This window comes from Vulpes lagopus, chromosome 8, assembly GCF_018345385.1.
Source record: "Vulpes lagopus strain Blue_001 chromosome 8, ASM1834538v1, whole genome shotgun sequence".
In the NCBI taxonomy this organism is placed as follows: Eukaryota; Metazoa; Chordata; class Mammalia; order Carnivora; family Canidae; genus Vulpes; species Vulpes lagopus.
Window position 1 is genome coordinate 39,579,150 of NC_054831.1, and position 23,116 is coordinate 39,602,265.

General features: G+C 41.9%; 1 protein-coding gene across 2 annotated transcripts in view; it reads right to left on the reverse strand.

Annotated features, from left to right (window-relative positions):
• Positions 1-23,116, reverse strand: part of FLT3 (fms related receptor tyrosine kinase 3) — a 120,940-nt gene that overhangs the window by 10,776 nt on the left and 87,048 nt on the right. For both annotated transcript variants that reach the window (XM_041768307.1, XM_041768306.1), the window contains 11 exons: positions 16,310-16,413; positions 15,491-15,599; positions 15,034-15,212; positions 14,086-14,192; positions 13,867-13,999; positions 13,673-13,777; positions 9,779-9,889; positions 8,754-8,907; positions 6,798-6,880; positions 5,673-5,800; positions 2,100-2,222 (listed from right to left, as the gene is read on the reverse strand). In XM_041768307.1, coding sequence (XP_041624241.1) covers positions 2,100-2,222; positions 5,673-5,800; positions 6,798-6,880; positions 8,754-8,907; positions 9,779-9,889; positions 13,673-13,777; positions 13,867-13,999; positions 14,086-14,192; positions 15,034-15,212; positions 15,491-15,599; positions 16,310-16,413 — 1,336 coding nt within the window. The remainder of the gene's footprint in view (positions 1-2,099; positions 2,223-5,672; positions 5,801-6,797; positions 6,881-8,753; positions 8,908-9,778; positions 9,890-13,672; positions 13,778-13,866; positions 14,000-14,085; positions 14,193-15,033; positions 15,213-15,490; positions 15,600-16,309; positions 16,414-23,116) is intronic.

Consider the following 23,116-nt stretch of genomic DNA (forward strand, 5'->3'; position numbering starts at 1 on the left):
AAAGCATTTCTTGGAAGAACGTTAGTGGAAATGCCATCTACAAGAATGTGGTGGGGGGAGCATATGTCATCACCCAGGAATGACACCAGGCTGGCTTCTGTGGCTTTAATAATTTCCAGTAGCATAAAAGGCAGGTTTTTAGTTAGTACAGCCTCAGATTAGAATCAAGACACAGGAGCAGATAGGTTACTAGGACAGAGAATTTTGTAGTATTTTCTTTTTCATGAGGTAAAGAGCCTTTCACAGTGTATGTTTAATCTGCCAACTAAAACCAGAGCTCAAAGGACACCTGACTGACTCAGTTGGTTGATAATATGACTCTGGACCTTGGGGTCGTGAGCTTGAGCCCCACATTGGGTGTAGAGATTACTTAGGAATATAATAAAAAGAAAATTGAAGCTCAAGAAAGAAACTATTTTAAATCCTACACAAACCGATGAGCTGATAGAATCAAACAGGCCAGTCTGGTTAATTTGATTAATTACAAGAATTAATTGAGGTGCCAAAGGGAATTCATCTTCCCACATAAGAGACCACCAGCTCATAAGGTAAAAACTGCACAAACACACATGAGCTTTGATCATATTTATGACTTCAGCTCCAACGAGTGAAGTAGAGATCTAAAATCAGCTGAGATGGTTATTTGATTCTAATGGGAATGCAGTTTAATTTGATTTGTAACATTTATTGGCTATTTACATCAGACAGGTGCTTTCATGTTGGTTTTATTGGTTTGTTCCCACAAGACACCAGTGAGGTAAGCATATAATCACGGGAAATGATGCATGTGTCATAGTGGTTACGTACAGACTTGGGGCTCAGACCATTCACTCTCTAGTCCACATGCTGTGGAATCATGGGCGAATTCCATTTCTATGTCTCGGTTTCCCAACCCACAAGTGGGTACTTTGAGGACTAAATGAATCAATATACGTAAAGCACTTAGAATACTGCTTAGCACCCAGTAAGCACTATCAGGACTTGCTGCTACTATTATTTAACTCTAGGTGTATGATTCTTACAAGCTGTACTCTTTCCACTACACAATTTTATCATCTAGTTAGTATTGCCAATAGTTCTTTTTTTAAAGTTTTTTTTTTTTTTTTTTTAATTCATGAGAGACACAGAGAGGCAGAGACATAGGCAGAGGGAGAAGCAGGCTCCCTGCAGGGAGCCTGATGCAGGACTTGATCCCAGGACTCTGGGATCATGACCTGAGCCAAAGGCAGACGCTCAACCACTAAGCCATCCAGGTGTCCCTCCAATAATTCTTAAATAACACATCTATCCGTCCCCCCCCCCACCCACAAAAAACAAAAAACAAAAAAACCCACATCTGTCCCTAGTTGTTTTTTTGTTTTTAACAAGTGGTCATGTTTTAGGTCTCCCTGTGTGATAGTAATAAGATGCTGAATATTCATCAGTGAATATTTAATTTAAATATTGTGCCTTTTAAAAATTTACATTTCATCTTTAATTTATATGTTGTACTTTATTTTTTTTATATGTTGTACTTTTAAAAAATGCTTTATTGTAGTTACTGCCAAATTCCCATAATTGGAAATATGACCCCGGTGGCTTTATAGCTATGGGAACTGAAGTAAGTTCAAGTTAGGAGATTTTTTAAGTGTGGATTGGACTCCAAGATCCCTAATTCATCTATTCTGACTAGCCCAAGGACAGATGCAATGCTATTTTGCTCAGCTTTTATTATAACTGGAATATTCCCTGAAGCTACAGAAAAGCCTTTTTTTAAAAGATTTATTTATTCATTTATGATAGACATAGAGAGAGAGAGAGAGAGAGCGAGGCAGAGACACAGGAGGAGGGAGAAGCAGGCTCCATGCCGGGAGCCCGATACAGGACTCGATCCTGGGACTCCAGGATCGCACCCTGGGCCAAAGGCAGGAGCCAAACCGCCAAGCCACCCGGGGATCCCCCAGAAAAGGCTTTAAAACATAAGAAAGCAGACTGCAGTGAGGAAGGTTTTGAATGCTGCCATAAATCAAACATGTACTACAGCGGTTGTGGATGTCTACCGTAACAATGACAAAACACACAATAATAGTAAAAAAATACGTGCCAAATAGCGGCCTTACATTGCCCCTGATAACATAGTTGGAGTCACTCATAATATCTCGAGCCAATCCAAAATCACAGATCTTCACCACTTTCCCATGGGTCACAAGCACATTCCTGGCTGCCAGGTCTCTGTGAACACACTATAAAGAAGGAAATTGGAGTGTTATTTACTGTGATGTAGGTTATCAGAGAGTGCAATCTTGCTTCCAGTTTCAGGTTCAGTAGGAATTCCAGGTGATAGGAAAGCATGGTTCATCAAGGTGTCTTATCTTTACTGGGCCACCACCAGCAGTCTTCATGCATGACATGTGGCACACACAGTGAACACAGATGGCCCAATTCTTTACCTGCTGTGGATGCGGTCACTTGTGTTGCTCATGGAACATTCCCAGAGGTCAAGAGGATGGGTTCTTAGAAAGGAGATCAAGCCTGGCTGGGTGTCGTGTCTTGCTATAAATAGCACAATACCAGGACCCAGGGTTGAGCTCCCAAAGGGATTTTCAGAGGCTGTCTTCCAGCACTCTTACTGCGGGGTGGAGAAAATAACCTCTTTTTTGATGGGAGAATAACTTTGGCAATGAAAATACTATCAATATATATATATATATTTGGAAAAAATGAAAAATAATTTAGGAAGATGGACTAAAATAGAATTAGGAGCCCCTGGGTAGACAGATGACATGACATTAATCTGAATGGTAAGAGAATTAACTCTAAGAAGGAAGATATTCAAAGGCACAGAGCACTAGTAGCAAAGGTCCAAAGAGCTCTCTTCAATCTTGGAAAAACTAAAAGCAAAAACCCAACAGACTAAAATCCATCTAGCTCTCCTTCCTCCTTCTTCAGTTCTCTGAGAGTGATGTCCGCTACCTGTAGACCATTTATTCTTCACCCACTTTACTACCAGGCCCGCACCCAGCCTTCCTCCTCCCGGATGTCTGCCCAGCTGCTTGGGTTAAGCCCTGCAGTGAACCACACTGCACCGATCCAGTTGAGATATGATTTGACCTCCTGGCGGCACCTGGTACTGTTGGGCCAGTTCCTCTTCCTTCAGGCCCCTCCTTCTTTGAATTCAGCACGTCGCCGGCCCCTGTTTTCTTCCAACTGCCTGGTGGAACCTGCTTCCCGCTGCGGCTCCAGGCCAGCCTGCTCTCATTCCCCAGGGCTGCGCCCTCTCATTCCACCCCTGAGCCATTGTATCCAAATAGAGAGATGCGACTGCCATCACCAAACCTCTATTTCCAACCCAGACATCTCTCTTGAGGTTCAGCCTGGAATATCCAAGTAACTGCTGGACCAGGCCCTACTCTGTCTGTTGCCCAAGGAGCCACATGCCATACATTTCACTGTGACCTTTCTCAACAGACTTCCTCCTGATTTCATGTTCCCTGATCTATCCCCTGTCCGGGGCTGGGTTTCCTTTTTCCCAGAAATCTCCTCTAACCCAAGCACAAGCTCCTTCCGCAAGCCTTTTCTGCACCCTCTGCTGCCTCGCACTGCTGTCCCCAGTTCTGATATGCCCATGTCTCCCCTGGGTTCCCAGAATTACTGGAACACAAGTATTTCCCATATTACAGTGTCATCTTTGACTTGCATGTCTGCTGTCTCTTTGTCCCCTGTCAGTGATAAGCTCTGACTCTATCTCAGCACCTAGCAGAGTGCTCGGCACTAGTTAGTGCCTGGGTAACACTGGATGGACTCACAGAACCTACGGTGGAAGTGAGGAGCTACCAGAGAAGTAGGGAGAAAAGAGAAACAGGAGACAGTGATGTCATGATGTAGAGAACAGGGTGTAAAGGGAAAACAAGGTGTAAAGGGTCTCAGAAACTGGGTAGTCCTAAAAAAAATCTTATTACAATAAGCGCAGACGGGGGGGGGGGGGGGGGCGGCGGGAAGCAGCGCCCCTTGACCTCTGGTTGTGAGTCATTTGTGTATTTATTTTAAAGACAGGCAGCAAACCAGGCCAGATGATGGAGGTCAAGGCCCTCCAAGGTCTATAAAGACACACGAGGGCAGCCCAGGTGGCTCAGCGGTTTAGCGCCACCTTCAGCCCAGGGCCAGATCCTGGAGAACCAGGATCGAGTCCCACATCAAGCTCCCTGCATGGAGCCTGCTTCTCCCTCTACCTGTGTCTGTGTCTCTGCCTCTGTGTGTGTGCGTGTATGTCTCTCATGAATAAATAAATAAAATCTTAAAAAAAAAAAAAGACACACAAGCACTACCATAGCCGAGCAGGTGAACTATACATAAACCAACCATAGATACTTAAGAGGAATCTGACAGCAGGCAGGGAAGATGAAGAGAATGTGCCTCTGAGAAGAGGGGTGGGAAAATATCATGAGACAGAAATTTGTTTTTTAACTACTGAGCAAAGAAGCCCACATTTGGAAAAAGAAGTGCAAAGAAGGTAACATGCACTTTCAAGATCCACAAGGGGGAAAAAACGACCCTTGAGATTCTAACTGGAGTTGTGTTAAATACACAGATTAACTTGGACAGAATTGGCTTTCCTAATAATCCCTGAATCTCTCCTATGTGAACATGGTAAAGTGCATTTATTCAGGCCTCTCTTTTGCCATGGAATAACATTTCATGTGGATCTGGCATATTTCTTGTGTTTATCTCAAGATGCTTCACAGCTTTGGTTGCTATTGTGACTATCATTTTTTTCTATTCTTCAAAGCTATTGATTTATTTCGTGTCAATCTTTTTCAAACTGAGACATACCTGACCTATGACAATATATTAAAGAAATTAATTTTTTTAAAGAAAAAAATACAAGTGAAATTATTCTCTCCAAATTCAGGGAGAATGAGCAGAGAGGAGGCAAAAGGAGGGACATGAAGGGAAAAGGGGGGAAAGAGAAGCAAAGATTCAAAGGGAGAAGTGGAGGGAAGAGTTTGGGAAGTACACAGAAGGTAACAGAACATTAAGACAGTGAGGATGGAAAGCAGCCCGAGGAATGCCTTACATCTGCTCACAGGCAGCAGACCCTTGAAATGTCTGAGAACAGGGCTAAAAGGCCATTATAGGAAGAACGCAAAATTGAGGTAGAAGCCATAGTCCGAGGAGGGTTCCACGGCCCTCACATCATGGCCCCATGGATCTGGGCTTGGCAGCAGAGGGCCAGCAAGTGCACAAGGATCCTGCTAGTTCAGTGCACAACCCCGCAGAAGAGGCAATGGCCTCTCTTGCAGGAGGCTGGTGGCTGGCCTGGAGCGCAGAGCACAGTGTGTTTGAGCCTCTGTTTACCCAGGGTCACAGCCTGAACAACCCGAACTGACTGGCTAAGGAATGGCTGACACTGTCCCCTAGTTCTAACTTCCTGTCAGGGGACTTTGGACCACCTGGGAGGGCTGTGATAACCAGCATCTAATAAGAGATCTCAGGCCTTCACACCATAATTCATCCAGAGCTTGTGTGATGAACATTCTAGGTCGCTCCAACAGTGAAAGGGGGGTGGCCAGAGGGAAGGGAGAGGAGGGGTGATGGACTTTAAGGGATACCAGTTAAAATAAGAAAAAAGGAAAGCACATCTCATTTCCAAAATTATCTTGTTGCTGTTAGTTTGTCCTTCAAAAGGGGCTTACCGACTTAAATTCCAGAAATTCCATTCCTTTGGCAACTTGATATGCGAAGCAAAGAAGGTCTTCAAATGTCAGCACATTTAGGTCCTCCTCTTCCTCCAGCCTTTTTTGGTTTTCATATTCTATTTCATCTGTAAAACAAAACTGGCCTTCATGTTTGCCCAAAGTCTAAGAAGTTGCCCTATTACATCTGCATGGGGAGGTTATTAAAGTCACAGTGGAGCTCCCATTGCATTTTCCCAGTAGCACTGGGGCTAACCCATTCATGCTAAACTTGTGGGGCCTATGAAGGGTCAGCTAGAGATTCCTCTTGGTTAGAACGATAAACTCTTCAGTTGCTTTGGTGACAGACAGCCTCCTGATCAGTCAGGAGTTTTCAGATGCTCTTCATTTGTTCGAGGTAGCTTTGAAACGTTGGAAAGAATTAACACTAAGCTACCACATTTCATGAGCTGTATTAGGCACTTTCTGTTCTTCCATTTAATCCTTCTAATGCTACATGACGAGAGTACCATTAGGCCCATTTTACAGATGACAAAATTGTGACTCAGATGGTTACATAAATTGTCCAAAGTCTTCCAGCCAGAAAGTGAAGAAACCCAAGGTTAACCCAACTCCTGTCTAATCCCAGAACTCCTCATTTTCCCACTTATCAGTAATTGGTGGCTCTAATTAATTTATGATTTTAGAAAGAACCACGTGGGACGCCTGGGTGGCTCAGTGGTTGAGCGTCAGCTTTTGGCTCAAGGCATGATCCTGGGGTCCAGGATGGAATCCCACATCAGGTTCCCTGCATGGAGCCTGCTTCTCCCTCTGCCTGTGTCTCTGCCTCTCTCTCTCTCATAAATAAATAAATAAATAAATAAATAAATAAATAAATAAACAACCAACCACCTGACCAAATAAAATAGTCCTCAGTGTTCATTAGTTGCACCCTGACATCAAATGCACAGTATCTAAAGTGTTGGCTTTTCACTACCTTTAAGGCAAGTATGCATTAATAAACCTACATTTGCATTAGCAAAAAAAAAAAAACATTCTTTGCATTTACAGTTTTAAAAAAACAGCTAACAGAATTCCTCTATCTGTTTCTATTTTAAGGTGCTACTCATTAGGATAAAATATTACCTTCAGATTGAAATGAATTCCCATTGAGCCCTGAGATGTGATCCAAGTCCTGTTGTATCTGAACTTCTCTTGAACCAGGCATACTATTAAAAAAATTATTTTGTTATTTATGTTCGTCTTCTAAGTAGACATTTTATTTAAAAAAATGCAATTCATCAAAGAAATGAATTCCAGTTATAAATGGGCTTTTAAATTAAAAGCAAGGCATATACTGGTCCAATGTTGTGTGTGTGGACATTAAAGACATGTGGCATTGAGTTTGCCAAGTCTAATGAGAAGAGGAGTGATCTCCATTATCTGTACAGGGTCCCACACTTCAAACAGGACCTCAATCAGTCCTTGCCACAACTTGACAAGCTATAAAACACTTGGTGAGATAAATGTGATTCACTGAAATCACGAAGCTAACAAAAAGTACAATGAGGACTCACACTTCTGGTTTCTAAAAGCCTACTTTCCTTACAAAAGGGCCTGTAATACAGATCTTCTCTAAAGACCTGTGTTTTACCATCGTTCTTTTCTCAAGTTGGTCTTTGTAAATAAAGCGCATTTCCTTTCCCGGTGAAACTAATAAATAGTAACAAGGAAACTCTCTTTTATGGTGTATGACATAAAATTCTTCACTGAGGAATTCTGTGTGCATTATATACAGACAATTATTCCATTTATTCCAGCATACAAATTCAGCCCAATTTACAATTTCCATATCTTTGGAAAATGGCTTTATGCTTGCAGACCACAAATATTCCTAAATTGCTTCAGTGTATATAATACCCTGGTGACTAGAAGAAATCAAAGGCCCTGTTGACCAGCATTGGTTGTTACTAACTAACCACGGAGTGCTGCTCACACTACCTGACTCATTAAGAGCCTCTATCCTAGAATACAGTTGACATTGCAGAATTTTCTGTTTTAGAATATGAATAGAGAAACGAGCATGAAAGACAGGATAGTTGTGACACGTATGAATCGGGAAAAGGCAACCACATGGGAACGGCCATGGGGATCTCCAAGGGGCCTCCCAGCTTTCAGATGCTAGGTCTCTATCTTAGACCTTAGAAGGCCAAAGCACTGAAACCTACACGCTAGAAAAAACAAGGCTGGAATCTCAAATGCACCCTCCAAAAGTCCCTCAGTAAAGACAAAAGTCTCTAAAAACCTGCCTTTAGGATAAAGAATAAGGGAGAGCCTTTCATATGTGTGGAGGGAGACAGAAACACACTTTAGATTGAGGAATTAATTATTCTATCAAGAATGCCTGTGAATTCACTTCGAGAAAGGTGTCATACGTTGTTCAAGTAATTAGCAAGAAATTTCCATGGATGAGGAGGATGACAAGCATCCCGCCAAACTGCTGCAGCCCTCCTTTATACATGCTAAAACAAAATATCCCAACAGGACCAAGAATCACTCAGGCTCCCTACGGATGCAGAATATACAACCCAGAGCAGAGAGACAAATGTCACCACTACTTAATTTTATCTCCATCACATTCTGTCAATTGAGCCATTTTAATTTTTAAAAATCCAGTTTATGAGGTCAGAGCTCTTTTGCACCATACTCCCAAGACCTGAACTATTCTCTATGAACATGTCAAGGACTTTGGAAAAAGTGTTCATTTTTTCTACCAGTTCCTATGGGTTATCCAGGAGAGCTGAAAGACTGAAAGACACACTCTTCCCAAAACCGAGTATGCGTCCAGAGTGTGATTCAGGCACAGGTGGATGGAGACAGCTACAGCCCCTGTACCATAGGAAAGTGAAAATCTCATTGTTTCAAATCAGCAGAGAAACCAACAGGAGCAAAGACAATTGACCTTTCTAGATCCTAGAGCTCAGAGACCATACAATGCTGGATTATGGCCTTCAGAGACAGGCCAGCGCAGGGTGTTTAACCATCATTCTGGGTCTGTGTTCTATAATGTTTAATTGTGAAACCTTGGCCTAATTCTCTTACCTGGAATTTGGATGTGATTGGAAAGTGGGGTAAAAACTGAAATTGTGTTCCTTGAAAATTTCCGTCCATGTCCTGTGAAACTTTTCTCTTTTATTTCTTAAATAGTTGAGAAGATCACCATAGCAACAATATTCAAAAATCAAGTAAATTGGTCCTGAAACAGAGTTTTCATTATAGGTATACAAATTCCAAATAATTCTTTCAGATGTCTGTGTGACAGACAGCATAATCTATGAGAGCCTACTTCTCTCCTGATTTTGGGAGAGTACAACTTTTTCTGAGTACAACTCAATTTCAGCTTTTGGCTCTAAGTCCTTTGGAAAGCAGTGTCTTCCGCCTTCCATGTGGGCCCTTGTGGTACCTGCTGCCTCAGCAATAATCACCGGCAACTTGGATTCTCCAGTTTGCAACTGGGAATAATATGCCAGCTGCATTGTGCGCACTTGGCAAATATATGCCAATCTGTTGCTTGAGGGAGGTAGGAGATATAGGTCATGAGTATCTTCTTAGTTCCATTTGTTCTTGTTCTCTACTTTTTTGTCCCAGTCCCAGGAGTGACCCTCCTCCAGCACACCTTTCCCATGTTTCTGGGCAGAAGTGAATCAGAGCACATGCTCCATTGAATACTGGGAAAATGGAGTTTGACATCTCGCCTTCGCTGTGCCTTATTTGAAGCAGCCCAAACCAGGCAGCCACCAAGCTCTGCAGCCATTCTCCCCACTGCATTTGGGCCAATTTGACAGCTGGGGGAGAAGCATCATCTGGACAGGTAGATGAGATACCACAAAGTGTACCTGCGGTACTGTTGTCTTTAAGTGGGTTAGAGTTATGTGGCACATCCCAGTACAGAGATGACACTCTGATGACTATACTGACCCACCTGATTGCAGAGTGCTGGATGTCTACCTCTGCTCAGGTTTGAGGGCCTGTTCTATCACTGAGGAGAGGAAAAACTGAGAACAAATGTCCTCTTTGTCTTCAGGTAAAATATTTTTGATGAGATGTTTTTAATACAAATTGATTACCTGACAGCGTGCATGCCCCCAGTAGATTCACGATATTCTCGTGGTTTCCCAGGTGAGTCATCATTTTGAGTTCAGACATGAGAGCCTCTCTTTCAGAACTGTCTGCCTTTTCTGTCAGTGGAAGAGCATAAAAAATATAGAACTAAAGCAAAATAGATATTTTAGATATTTTAATAAAACTTTCTTCAGTGCAGAGGAGATTTGCATGAAAATTTAAAAATGCATAAAATAATACATGAATTTTGAATGATAATATCTTGAATTTAAGACATAATTTTCAAGATCACAGTATAAAAGTTGAGTCCAATAATGTGCCTTTCTACTGAACGTTCCCCTATGTATCAAAATAAGAATCTTTATAGTTGACCCTCAGAAAACAAACTAACGCATGATTTTCCTCCACAATGGAAGTTAATAAATATACTGAAGGAAGAAACATAACTTTTTTTTGACTCTTGGATTTGTTGGGCACAGAGAGACAAGATAAGAGTGTCAGCAAGATTGGTTCCAGCTTGTGGTCCTCAGGTCTAAAACCTTAAATTTGTCAATGGATCCAATGGTGAGAAGGTCAAAGAGACCAATTCCCATTAACCAAGTTCTCAAGAGATTCATTAATTGATCATGAGAAACATAACTGCCAAATAGTCTAGAATGTATCTGTTGGCCAATACATTCTCTCCCTGAAGATAAGCTCAGATAGCTTGGCAAATTGTATTCACAATCTTGCTTAGACGCATAGCATGAGGGTATTTTTTTTTTAAGATTTATTTATTATTTCATGAGAGACACAGAGAGAGAGAGAGAGAAAGACAGGCAGGGGGAGAAGCAGGCTCCTCACAAGGAACCCGATGCAGGACCTGATCCCGGATTCTGGGATCACACTCTGAGCCGAAGGCAGATGCTCAACCACTGAGCCACCCAGGCGTCCCAGCATGAGGGTAGTTATTGATAAACTCAAAGGTCTCATGTCACTGAGGCTGAGGTGCCCAAGTGATTCAAGAGTCCCTGCCCAGGAGGGTGCTATAACCCTAAAGGTAAGGGCAGGGTCTTTGGGTTTCCCTCTCCAGGCACCAGGCACCTACTCCTCTTTTAATGTATTTGTTTCTTATAGACACAGTAACTTTTCTTTACATTCAGTGAAGATTTGATCGAATATTTCCAAATACCATTATTTTGTCTTGGAAGACATCCTCGCCTTTATGCTAGCTTTTCCAGATCACTGATGCCATTGATTTTGATTTAGTGAGGGTATCCTTGGGGGTATCTTTACTCCAACATTTTGGCTTGGGAGTGAGATTCTTCATGTGAGCGCTATGACTCACTAGTATGAGTCATGTCTTCTGCTGTTTCATGTTTTATAGGGATCCATGCTTTTCAAATGTCCATGTCTTGTTCCTCACAACCAAAATATTATATTTTATGGTGTGCTTAACTTTTCCAAAGCACTTTCATCACCTGACTTTCAGATACCTTTGATTCATTCTTACCCATTAATTCACTCATTCATTCACTGAACAAATATTTATTGAATGCCTACAGTATGTGAGGCAATGTGCCAAGCAATGGGGGAATGAATTATAGACAAGACACATTCCCTGCCTTCCTGGAATTTAGAGTCTCCTGGAAAAGGCAAACAAGGAAATAAACAATTACAACATAGTGTAATACACACAAAGTGGCAAATGAATGTTGGGATGCACACAACAAGGGGTCACACAAGAGGGACACCTAACCTAGCAGTGGAAAGGTGTGGAAGGGGACACCAAAATACCTGTGCTGAGACCTGAGGAAAAATAAGAGTTAAACAGTGGGAAGGGAGAGAGAATATTCCATACTGAAGTAATAGATTGGGCAAAGATCAAAATACAAGAAAACACAAGACCAATACAACCCTTGCTCTCATGAGGCTTACAGGCTAACGTGGAAGATGAGACACTAATGGAATAATTAAGAAAATAGGTCATTACAACTGTAATGAACTGCATAGGAAAGAAGACTATGGAGAGATAACGGAGCATACAGCAAGGAAGTTGATGTCCTTTGTGGTGTGAGAGAAGGCTTCCCTGAGGAAGTGATATTTCTGCTGAGATCTAAAGGAGGAGTGAGAGAGAACCATATGAAAGGGGAAGGGTGAGCAGAGGGATCGTCCTGTACAAAGGCCCAGGGGTGGGATGCAGCCCTGTGCTCTGGAGGAACTGAAAGAAGGTCAGTGTTCTGCTATGCTGAGTGTGGGGTAGGGAGGTGGGCAGCCAGATCGCACAGAACTGTGCAGACTATTTCGGGAGTTATCAAAAGCATCTGGAAATTAAGTAGGAAAATGATCTTCTTTGCATTTCATAACTGTCACTTGGGTTTTAATAACAAGAATCCAAAAAGAGGGACGCCTGGGTGGCTCACTGGTTGAGCATCTGCCTCTGTCTCAGGTTGTGATCTAGGGGTTCCAGGATCTAGTTTCGTATCAGGCTCTCCACAGGGAGCCTGCTTCTCCCTCTGCCTGTATCTCTGACTCTCTCTGTGTCTCTCATGAATAAATACATAAAATCTTTAAAAAAAAATCTAAAAGGAGGTAAGGGTTCCTATAGGGTGCCTAAAGGGTCCCTGCCTGGAAGGTTACTGCAGCTGTTCAGGAGAGATAGATTCAGACTAGGGTGGTGTAATAGAGAGAAGGAGAGGATGGATTCAAGGAACACCAATCAGGAAACCTGATAGGGATGGCTTGTAGGGTGCTAGAATGAAGATGGTTTCAAGGATGAGTCCTAGGTCCTGGTCTGCCCAACTCTGGGAATGTAGCTAGTCACCGGTACGCATAACCAATCACAGAGAGGGAGCCTTGATGGAGGGCCAGGGTTGGAGGAGTTCAGTCTGAAGTAGAGAAACTTTTGAGACATCCAAGCATTTGGACATAACTGGAGGCTCAAAAGGGAGATGCAATTGTGAGAACCTTTTGTACATGGGATGAAGTCATGGGTGTCGTTGACATAGCCTATGGCGAGCGTGTGGAGTGAAAGGGAGGGTAGTTGAGGAGCAAGCCTTCAGGAACCCCACATAAAAAGCTGGGCCCAGGAGCCCACAAAGGACCATGAAGCAGGCAGAGAGGGAGGAGAAAAAAACAAAGGAATATGATGACAAGGAAACCAGAGGGAGAGTTTAAAGGAGAGAACAGCTAGTTGTGCCAATTTATGCTGAAAATTCAAGTAACATATAGGCTGAAAGATGCTCATTAGACTTAGTTTGTTGGAGGTCGCTGATCACCTCAGCAAAAGCCAACTGGGGTGCTCTTGCTGAGTGAGTGGTGCTCAGGGGAGGGACGACAGTGGAGAGCAGGTGGGAGGGCTTGAAGCCACGAGTGGGAAGTGAGAATACAGAGGGCTTCAATTTGTTTTTCTACCCAGAGTCTGTGTCAAAATGTGAGAAACAACATCTGCCTGGAGTAACAGTACTCCCTTATATTAAAGCCCAAAGTACTCAACAAAGCCTGAAGAAGAATAGGTGGAGTTTGGCATTCATGACTTGTATTTTATATTCACAACTTTGGGCAGCCCTGGTGGCCCAGTGGTTTAGCGCTGCTTTCAGCCCAAGGCGTGATACTGGAGACCCGGGATCGGGTCCCGCGTCCTGCATCGGGCTCCCTCCCTGGAGCCTGCTTTTCCCTCTGCCTGTGTTTCTGCTTCTCTCTGTGTGTGTGTCTCTTATAAATAAATAAATAAAATCTTAAAAAAATAAAAAATATATTCACGACTTGGTTGACCCTAACCCCACCTCAGGCCTCTTTCCGCCTTGAAGCATGGCAAGCAATAAGCATAAGAATGATGGAAACAAATAGACGAAGAGGAGGAGGGAGACCATGCCTCCCATTTTGTGCATCTTTGTGGACACCATCCCACTTTACTGTACCTTTCAGCATTTTGACTGCCACCTGGATGGAGACTCCTGTTTTACTAATTCCATAAGCTGTTGCATTCATCACTTTTCCAAAAGCACCTGATCCTAGTACCTTCCCTGCAAGATAAATGGTGAGTGAGTGTACCTTAGAGATTTCCCAACAGAAAGGAAATACTCTAGAAACATTGGGACCATTCGAGTCTTACCAAATTCTAAATTTTCTCTGGGAAACTCCCATTTGAGATCATATTCATATTCTCTGAAATCAATGTAGAAGTACTCATTATCCAAAGAGCCCGTCACCTGTACCATCTGCAGCTGGCTTTCATACCTAAATTGCTTCAGAAGTGAAATAATGGGTCCATTAGCAACAGGCAGTCTCTCAGAAATGGGAAATGGGGATGAATTTTTACTTTTGCTTTTACCTTTTTGTACTTGTGACAAATGAGCATGGTTAGAATTGCAATGAAGGGAAGACAGAGCCCAACTGTTGCATAGAACGAGACGTTGTCTTGGATGAAAGGGAAGGGCCCTGCAAGGGAAGAGTGTCACGGAGCAATGAATCTGTGTTCCTGGTTGATGGAGTAGAATCTCAGTATAATCTCCCACCTCCTATTTGAGAAATCATCCTTTGCAGTCCTTACAAGCACCTACTCATCTCCCCATGGAAAATCAGACAATTTTCATATAAAAGACAAGTTCCCTTCCTAAGAATATTTTGAATGATTTTGACCCCATAAAAAAAAGAAAATCACTGGCTAGGGTTATACCAATTACATCTAGTTAAACCCACAGGATATATAAATTAAAAAAAAAAAAGTTTGTGCTCTCCCACTGAAGGTATCGTATGAATGGGAAGTTAGTTTTGGGGATGCAGTGATTCCAAACACCAAACTTGGTGGGCAGGTTTCAGACTTGTTTAAGTTGGGAGGGATCTAAAAAACAAACCAGAAAAAAAAAATAATAAAATAAATAAATAAAATAAAAAACAAACCAGAAATTATAGAACCGCAGGCTTAAAGGCACAGAAGGAGATTAACCTAAAGGGAAAATGGTAGAGACCCCAAATTACTAAATCAGTTTCTCTTGCATTGGATCTTTTGGTAAATCCTTCCTATTCTGGGAGTTTATGGTTCTACTTCCATCACTGTAACTCGTGAGTCATACTAATGGAAGTAGAAGTCACTCTGGTCTTGAATTACAAAATGGCATATGTTCAGTGGGGATTCTTGCTTGACTCAAAAAGCCTTCTTGGCTCACACACTGAACCTCTATGCAATTGTAAAATTCCCCAAATAAAAACCAACAACAGGAATGGCCTTCTAGTGGGGAATTCCTGAAGGTGGCACATTACAATAGCAACTGCTGTATACCTGGTGAGTTTAAAAGGATTGTTTCACAAGATGTGCCAAGGGAATTGTATGCACAGCACTTCACCAGGAATCCTTTTATAGCTTCACTCATGTTAAGAGTACTGCTCGATGTCCACTGTCCAAATACTTTTCTGTTAGCCTTTTTATTCCAAATTCCTTCTGTGATTTCCTCCGTGCAGCTGAAAGGAAATGGCAGACAGAGAAGTTAGGCCAGTGGGTGGGGCTGTCATCAGATTAGAAGTGAGGGTTTGTCTAAGGAGCTCTAGAAGAGATTTCCCTGTTACAAGTTAGCAGAAGCAATCTGTGACCCTTTAGAATTACGGCTGACTCAGAAGGTAAACACTCTAAATACTTCATCATTTCTTCTTCAACTGTATTCATGAGAAAGAGTCAATATGTCAGAGAGAGTGTGAGTTTTATGTTCTTCCGACACAAGAGACACCAATATCCTCCTTACTTCGGAGATTTGTCTGAACATTTCTTCCAGGTCCAAGATGGTAATGGGTATCCATCAGAGGAGCAAGAAGCCTGACTTGCTGATGTGTTGGCTTGCACCTGAGGTTTCCCTGTAGAGAATGACACGTAAAATAAGTTCATGTGGTATGGTACTTTCCAGAAATGGCTTCAGGGTTTGCATCATCTAGCCTGCCCATCTACTCCAAACAGTTGTGCCTCTGTGAGGGTATCTCATATGCAGGATGACTCAAGACCTCTGGTTATTCCCTTTTTGCCCCTTGTATGGAGTTTTCTGGACAGGCAGCCCTACCATCAATTTGCAAAACACCACTTTTCCACTACCAGTCCCCTCCTGTAGAGAGCTGAGGTGTGCAACTCTATCTCCAAGAATCAAAAAGATTCTCAGCTTCAGGAGAACATCTACAAAAAGTCCAAAAGAATGTACTTTCATCATTTTATAGGCCAAATAAACAAAAAGTACTAAGACAAATGGCAGGTAATATGACTTTCTGCTGATCCTTACCATGACCTTTCAAAGTACCAAAGTCAATGAGACACTACGCCAAAGCATGTTCAGAGAGGACATGGAAGAAGTATCTTAGCTTCAAAGGATGAACACAGAAAGAGACACATAGATATCTATATAGATCTATATATAAACAAAGCTGGTAGATGTCAAGTAAAATTTCAACATACTTCAGCATATAAAAATAGCTTAGAGTATCCCTTCTAAGCCATTACTTAGCTCTTTCTGGTCATGGTTAATAGGTAATTAAGGAATTATAAGATTAACACGAAATTTCTTGATAATTTAACTTACTTCTTATGTTCAGTGTGAACATTTTTGTGAATTCGGCATCATCATTTTCTGCATGGAATATATATTCTCCTGGCTGGTGTTTATGGTTGCAAAACTTAGATATGCTGTGTGAAAAAGAATGAAAGATATGCTTAGCCAGATTCTTATAGGAGATGCTGAAATGGATGTCAGCATGCATGAGGGTCTTCCTTGAGAGTCTGACTCCCTGAAGTCCAGTGGACAAAGAGTTGTCTATATGGTAGGCCTTTGCTAATCTAAGTGTGGTGTGGTCCACAATCAGGTAACATTAGCATTGGTATTATCCAGGAGGTGGTTTGAAATACAAAATTTCAGCACCTGCTCCATACCTATTGATTGAGAGTCTGCATTTTAAGATGATCTCCGTGTGATTCATATGCACGTTAAAGGTTGAGAAGCACTCAATTGGGCTGGTGTTCCTAAGAAAGACAAGGAAGTTCCTGTCCCCACTCTTCTATATATTCTGGACTAGTCTGACTTCCCAGAAATATGGAAGAACCTCCATAGGTACAGGAGCCCATAACCCCTCTGCTTCCTAAAAGGATGGCTCTCTGGCATTGGTCCAAGGCAGGACCTCTAACCAACCCTTGACTTTCATAGCAATTAACAGTGATGAGGGATCAAATCCACTGTGTTTCTACAGAAATCTTCAGGTGGTTTCAACAGGTTCTAGTATCTACTTCGCGTGCTCATCAACTATTCAATACCTTTTGATAACGGGTAACTTGATATTGGGGATTAGCCACCATGCCTACCTGGTATATAGGATGCTGAATGTTATGGTGGGATGTTGGATAGCGTAGGGGAGATAAGGGATCAAAGAGCTGTTGAATAGGCTTTTATACATTGAAGAAATAGGAAAAAAAATCCCTTATGATGGAATAAGAAAATCTCAGGCTTGTTCAGAAGATATTTAATCAGGCTACCTCCATGCAGCCTACTAACAGAAAAAATTTAAAAAATAAAAAAATCATATATTGACAGGGTAAAAGTGTAAATAGGAGAATACAGCGCATGGAAACCAGACTTAAACTAGGAACTATGTAGAATGCAAAGATCTATAAAATTTGGATCCTGTCCTCAAAGATATCATAATCAAGGTGGGTGGACAAAACCTCCATAGGCTGAATTAAACAAAAGGCCAATAGAAGATTAAAGAAGGCAGAGGCCAATATAGATGAGAAAAGTTCAGAGGTCTGCACAGCAGCGGCACTTGAGCCAGATCTTTGCAGATGAGTTGGTTTTAAGGAGAGGGCAAAAGAATGGCATCCAAGGGGGAGGCAACAGCATTCCTGAAGACATGAGACAGCAACCAGCCCGGCCACAGGGAAGGGGTGGGGAAGCCCAAGTTGAGGTTGGGTGATCAGGGATTATGAAAAACAAGCCTCATTATTTGAACCTCATGGAGAAATCAGGAACAATCTACAGATTCCTGAGCAGGAAAGGAGCTCCATGAACAGTATTGTAGTTTAGACTGATGGCAAGAGGAAAAGTGTGCTGGAGAGAAGTCTGGAGGCAGTTGCAATAACACAGTAATTCATTCATTCATTCACTCACTCACTCATTCATTCTACTATCAATGGTAGAATCTACTTATTGGAAGAATCGGGGATGCAACGGTGAGGTACAAGAGGTAAGTTTCTGTTCTCACCGAATTTTCACTTTGGTGGTGAAGGTAGATGAGCATTTCCAGTATAGTGTGGGAAGTCCGACGAGAGCAGAAGTAAAAGTTCAGATTTGAGAATTCAAAGCACACAAAAACAAGTGTTGTCTAAGGTAAGGGAAAAGGGGAAAGGAGAGGAGAGAGCAAATCCAAGAGGCACCAGGAAAAAAGAAATAGTAGGTGCTGTGCTCGACATGGAAGTTAAAGAAGAAAACAGAATCCCTGTGGATCCCTGAGATTCAACACACACTCCTAGCAACTACCTGACAGAGCAGCTTCCAAGCTCCTGTTTATCTGACACCAGCCCTCCGTGCCCTTCGCTCCAAAGCTAAAGGGGAATTCTGACTTTGTATAGAGATGAGGGAACTTATTTCTCTGGCCTATCAAAGTGAGCATTTAAAAAAAAAAAAAGATTTTATTTATTTGGGAGAGAGAGCACAAGCTGGGGGTGGGGAGGGGCAGAGGAAGAGGGAGAAGCACGTTCCTGCCTGACTGGGGCCTCCATCGCAGGACCCTGGGATCATGACCCCAGCCAAAGGCAGATGCTTAACGGACTGAGCCTCCCAGGCGCCCCTCAAAGTGAGCATTTAACAAGTTTGTTGTTTGCCCTGGGTTTTTTGTTGGTGGTGATTTGTTTGTTTGCCCTGTTAACAAGAAGGCTGAAGTGGAAAGTGGAATTTCTTATCCTGACCTACTTCCGGACAAGGAAGTGGCTGGTGAAGTGGAAGTGATGGAAAGATGAGGGAACGCCCAATTATAACACCAGGGAGAAAAGTAAATGTAGCTACTTTAGGAAGGCAGAGTTGAAGTGGCCCAAATAGGGAAAGATACGTGCTTCTAAAAGGAAAACATTAATTCCCACTGGACAACAGTCAAAGACCCTATAAAGGAAGAAGAAAGGAGATTTAAAAAAAGGCAGGCCAGGCACCCCACCAAAAGCACCAATGAACTGGATAGAAAAAGAAATTACCAATAAGTGATTATCATGCAAACCGAAGTAAAATGTTTTGTAGACTTCTTCCCTCCTAAATCTTTTGTTCTGTCATAATAAAGTATGATCTGCCCTGCGATAGATGTGAGAGCATCTGAAATGTTCTCACTCTTCCAGGTAGGAAATTGGTCACAATAAGCAGCCTGAACACAAAACCAAATATCCAGGTCATTTTAAACTGCCTGTCCCAGCCTCCCACCCCTTCTAGGACAGTTAACCCTAGCAATAGCAACAACCGTGTCCCTGAACCTCCTCTGGGAATTCCAAGGGGACTAACCAACTAGGTGACCTGGAGATTCAAAGCTTCCTCTTTCCTCTAGGGTTTTTCTCAAAATGGCCAGCCAGCATGAGACGGGAGATCAGGAAATTGGAGTTTACAGTGAAATCATATCTTGGTGGCTAGATGTATTCTCATTACAACCATGAAAAGGATTTTCTCCTCTGTACAATCAAAACGCAGGGCATTTTTATTTTCCGTTTAGTGCCTAGAGGGGAGGGGCTGAGGGAGGGCAGGCTCTTTCCGGGGCTCAGGGAACAATTTTGCTATAAAGTGAAGAATGCTTTATTCAGAGAGCAAGGCATTATCAAAGTGAAATCAGCATGCAGAGAATAATAAAGCATGTATTGGGGAAGCTCAGAGCTTCTGAAAGTGGAGAGCAAGGAGCTGACAGGTGGCTTTACACAGCTCAGAGAGCCACCCATCAGGAAGCCAGAGATTCTATCTGCCTCAGACTGCAGTTTCGGCAGGGCTGAAGTTGAATGTGATCTGTTCAAACTTCTGCCTCGAGTCAGATAAAGACAGTCAGGAGGTGGGAGGAAGGTGTTAATCATTTCATATTACTCTATACAACACCATGCTCTTTTTTATTTTATTTCAAGGGAGTCAGCAAGCCTGGGGCAATATAACCATTAAAAACTGAATAGCAAAGCATGGCACATCTCATAAGGAGGCATACTTTATTTCTAAATGACCAAAGAAAACGCTTGCATTTTTGTTTTCTTACACACTGGGTTTGGGACTTTACACTTTTGAAATGAGTTGGTGTCCAGAGCCAGTACAGTGATATGCATAAAAATACAGGTTCTGAAGTCAACTGTTTTTGCTGGAATTCCCAACTCTGTCATTGGCCAGTGGTGTGGCCTTGGGCAAATCATTTAACTTCTCTGTACCTCCTTGTCTATAAAATTAAGACAATATAGTATTGACCTCCTATGGTTGTGGAAGGGAGGTCTTTAATTTTTTTTAAAGATTTTATTTATCTATTCATGAGAGACACAGAGAAGCAGAGACATAGGTAGAGGCAGAAGCAGGCTCCCTGTAGGGAGCCTGATGTGGGAATCGATCCCAGGACCCTGGGATCACACCCTGAGCCAAAGGCAGATGCTCAACTGCTGAGCCACCCAGGTGTCCCTATGTTAAATTTTTATTAAGTAGTTTTGTATAAAGTGTCCGTAATAGTGCCCAGCTCATATATTGAACACAATATATGTGTTAGATTATCATTACCATGATGCTTATTAAGCCCAGTAACCATTTTGAATATAAAGGAAATTTAGAAACTTTACTGTGGCATATACTGTGAGAAAATCACATTAAAACAAAAAGAAAGATGCAAAGAAAAAAACTAAAGCAAAAGATCATCAACAAGAGTCAATTAAAATAAAATGGTCTAAAAAATAGAATACTATGCAGCCATTAAGATGATAAGGTAAATAAGGTAGGATGCTTAGTACAATAGAGAGATGCTCACAGTATATTTTAAATAAAAAATCAGGTTACAAATAGCAAAATTAATGCCATATTTGTATAAAAACCTGTATTTATATGTTGCTATCATGTGGTTACATAGAAGGAGTTTGAAATATAACCTCTAGAAGTAGAGATATTGGTGTTTTTTCTGTTTTTTTTTTTTTTTAAAGGCAATTTCAAAAAACAGGAGTAAAGGAGGAGTACTGACTTTGCCTCCCGTGGGCAAGTAACAGGCTGCTCCCGTCTTTCATAAATTGGAATTATGGGTATTAAACAAGATAATCCATGTAAAGGATATGCACAATGTCTGGCATGTAGTCAGAGTTTAAAGAAGTTTCTTTCACTCTCAATGAATGGGGTCTTTGGGAGAAAAGGAACAGCTCTACTGCCCCAAACAGCAGCAGGGAAGGGAGGCAGTGTTTTCTGGGGGCTCTCAGTACTTCACTGAACCCACAGGATTATTATCTCCATTCTGTATGTGTTCAAGGCCCATCTCCTTCCAGAAGAAAAAAAAATCATCCCAAAGAGGCTCCATACACTTCTGCAATTACATGTCATTTATTGAAATGAGAACTTGCTTTTCTGTTAGTCTGGGTTTTTTTTTTCTTTTTTTTAAGATTTTATTTATTTATTCATGAGAGAAACAGAGAGAGGCAGAGACATAAGCAGAGGAAGAAGCAGGGAGCCTGATATGGGACTTGATCCCAGGACTCCTGGATCACACGACCTGAGCCAAAGGCAGATGCTCAACCACTGAGCCACTAAGGCATCCCTGTTAGTCTATTCTTGAGCAGGACAGCATCTCACCGCCCAAAATTCACATGCCACCACACTACTGCTTCTTGCAAGTCCTCAGCTAATACCTGATGTGAGCAGAACTCAAGGCCACTAGAGTAGGAAAATGAAATACTCCAGAGGAAAGAAAAACACGGGGATTGGGGAAGCTAAGGAGAGCCTTTCAGAAAGAATCACTAAATAATTATAACATCTTAAGGTTTGAGTTTTTATTTTATATTTTTTAACCATGAAACTGGGAAAAACTAAGGTAGATTTGGCATTTATAAGTAAGTCTATAGAGATAGGAAATTATGTGAACCGACACATGACTATCCTAGGACCTCTTCTCAAGATCAAGATATCAGGACTGCTAGAAAATTACAGTTGAATAAAATGTAAACACAGAAAGGCAAGCCCTCACACTTGGAGTGTAATATTTGAGGAAGTAAATAGGAGAAATGAAGCTATGAAGGTGGGGAAGCTGATGGACTTCTGGCACACACATTATGACCACACCATCGCCTTTTTTTTCACAAGGAGTGTTCCTACAGACGCCTTTCAGTTAATCTAAAAAAGCTCATGGCAGTCTGCTTATAAAGTCATCTGTTGCAACATGCTTAAAATACTGTACTTCGCAAACAAATTTCAGTTTGGTTGAACTGTTGAATGTAAGTGGTAAAGTAAAGGACTCTCACTGTACTATTCTTTCAACTCATTAGTAAATTGGAAACTTTTTATGACAAAAAATGGAAAAGAACTCCGATTATAATTGAGTCTGCGACCTGCTATCTCAACACAGAACCTCGTGTGTAGAGCAAAAGACATTTAGGGCACTCCCTCGAAGCTACATTCAGATTTTTCATTGTCCATTTTTTGTTCAATATTTTGAGCATCTTTTTCATGAAGAAGGAACCTCCATCTTTTCTCTGTGTTGTGTGTTAAGTGGTGCATATGGTGATGCATGATATCCAGTGTATTATCATTATCATCAACAAACACCATGGCCCTTCAAGAACTTTTTATTATTTTTTTAAGATTTTATTTATTTATTCATGAGAGACACAGGGAGAGAGAGGCAGAGACACAGGCAGAGGGAGAAGCAGGCTCCATGCAGGGAGCCCGATGTGGGACTCGATCCCGGGTCTCCAGGATCACACCCTGGGTTGAAGGCAGCACTAAACCACTGAGCCACCTGGGCTGCCCAAGAACTTTTTAAATAAAATAAACTCTGAGTGTTGGGTGTTGTGGTGAGTGTCGTGTGTGTGATCCTTGCAGTGCAAAGAGGAGGCCATTGATTCATTCTAGCCCAGGCTATGCATCACCACTTCCAGGGGTCATGACGAATTCATTCATTTATTAAACATACGTTGCCTCAACAAGATATTGTATAAAGATAGAGAAGTGACAGAGTGCTCCTCCTATGGAGCAGTGTCTAAACTCACTGGTGAGATTCAATACACAAAGAGGGAAACTATATTACTGGACAATTATGAATGAGAGAGGCACAGAACACTCTAAGAATCGAGATCTGCCTTCATTTACTCATTTGGCTACCTCTACAGGATAACTACTTGGGGTCAGGGGTGCAGATTGTGACCATGGAATGAA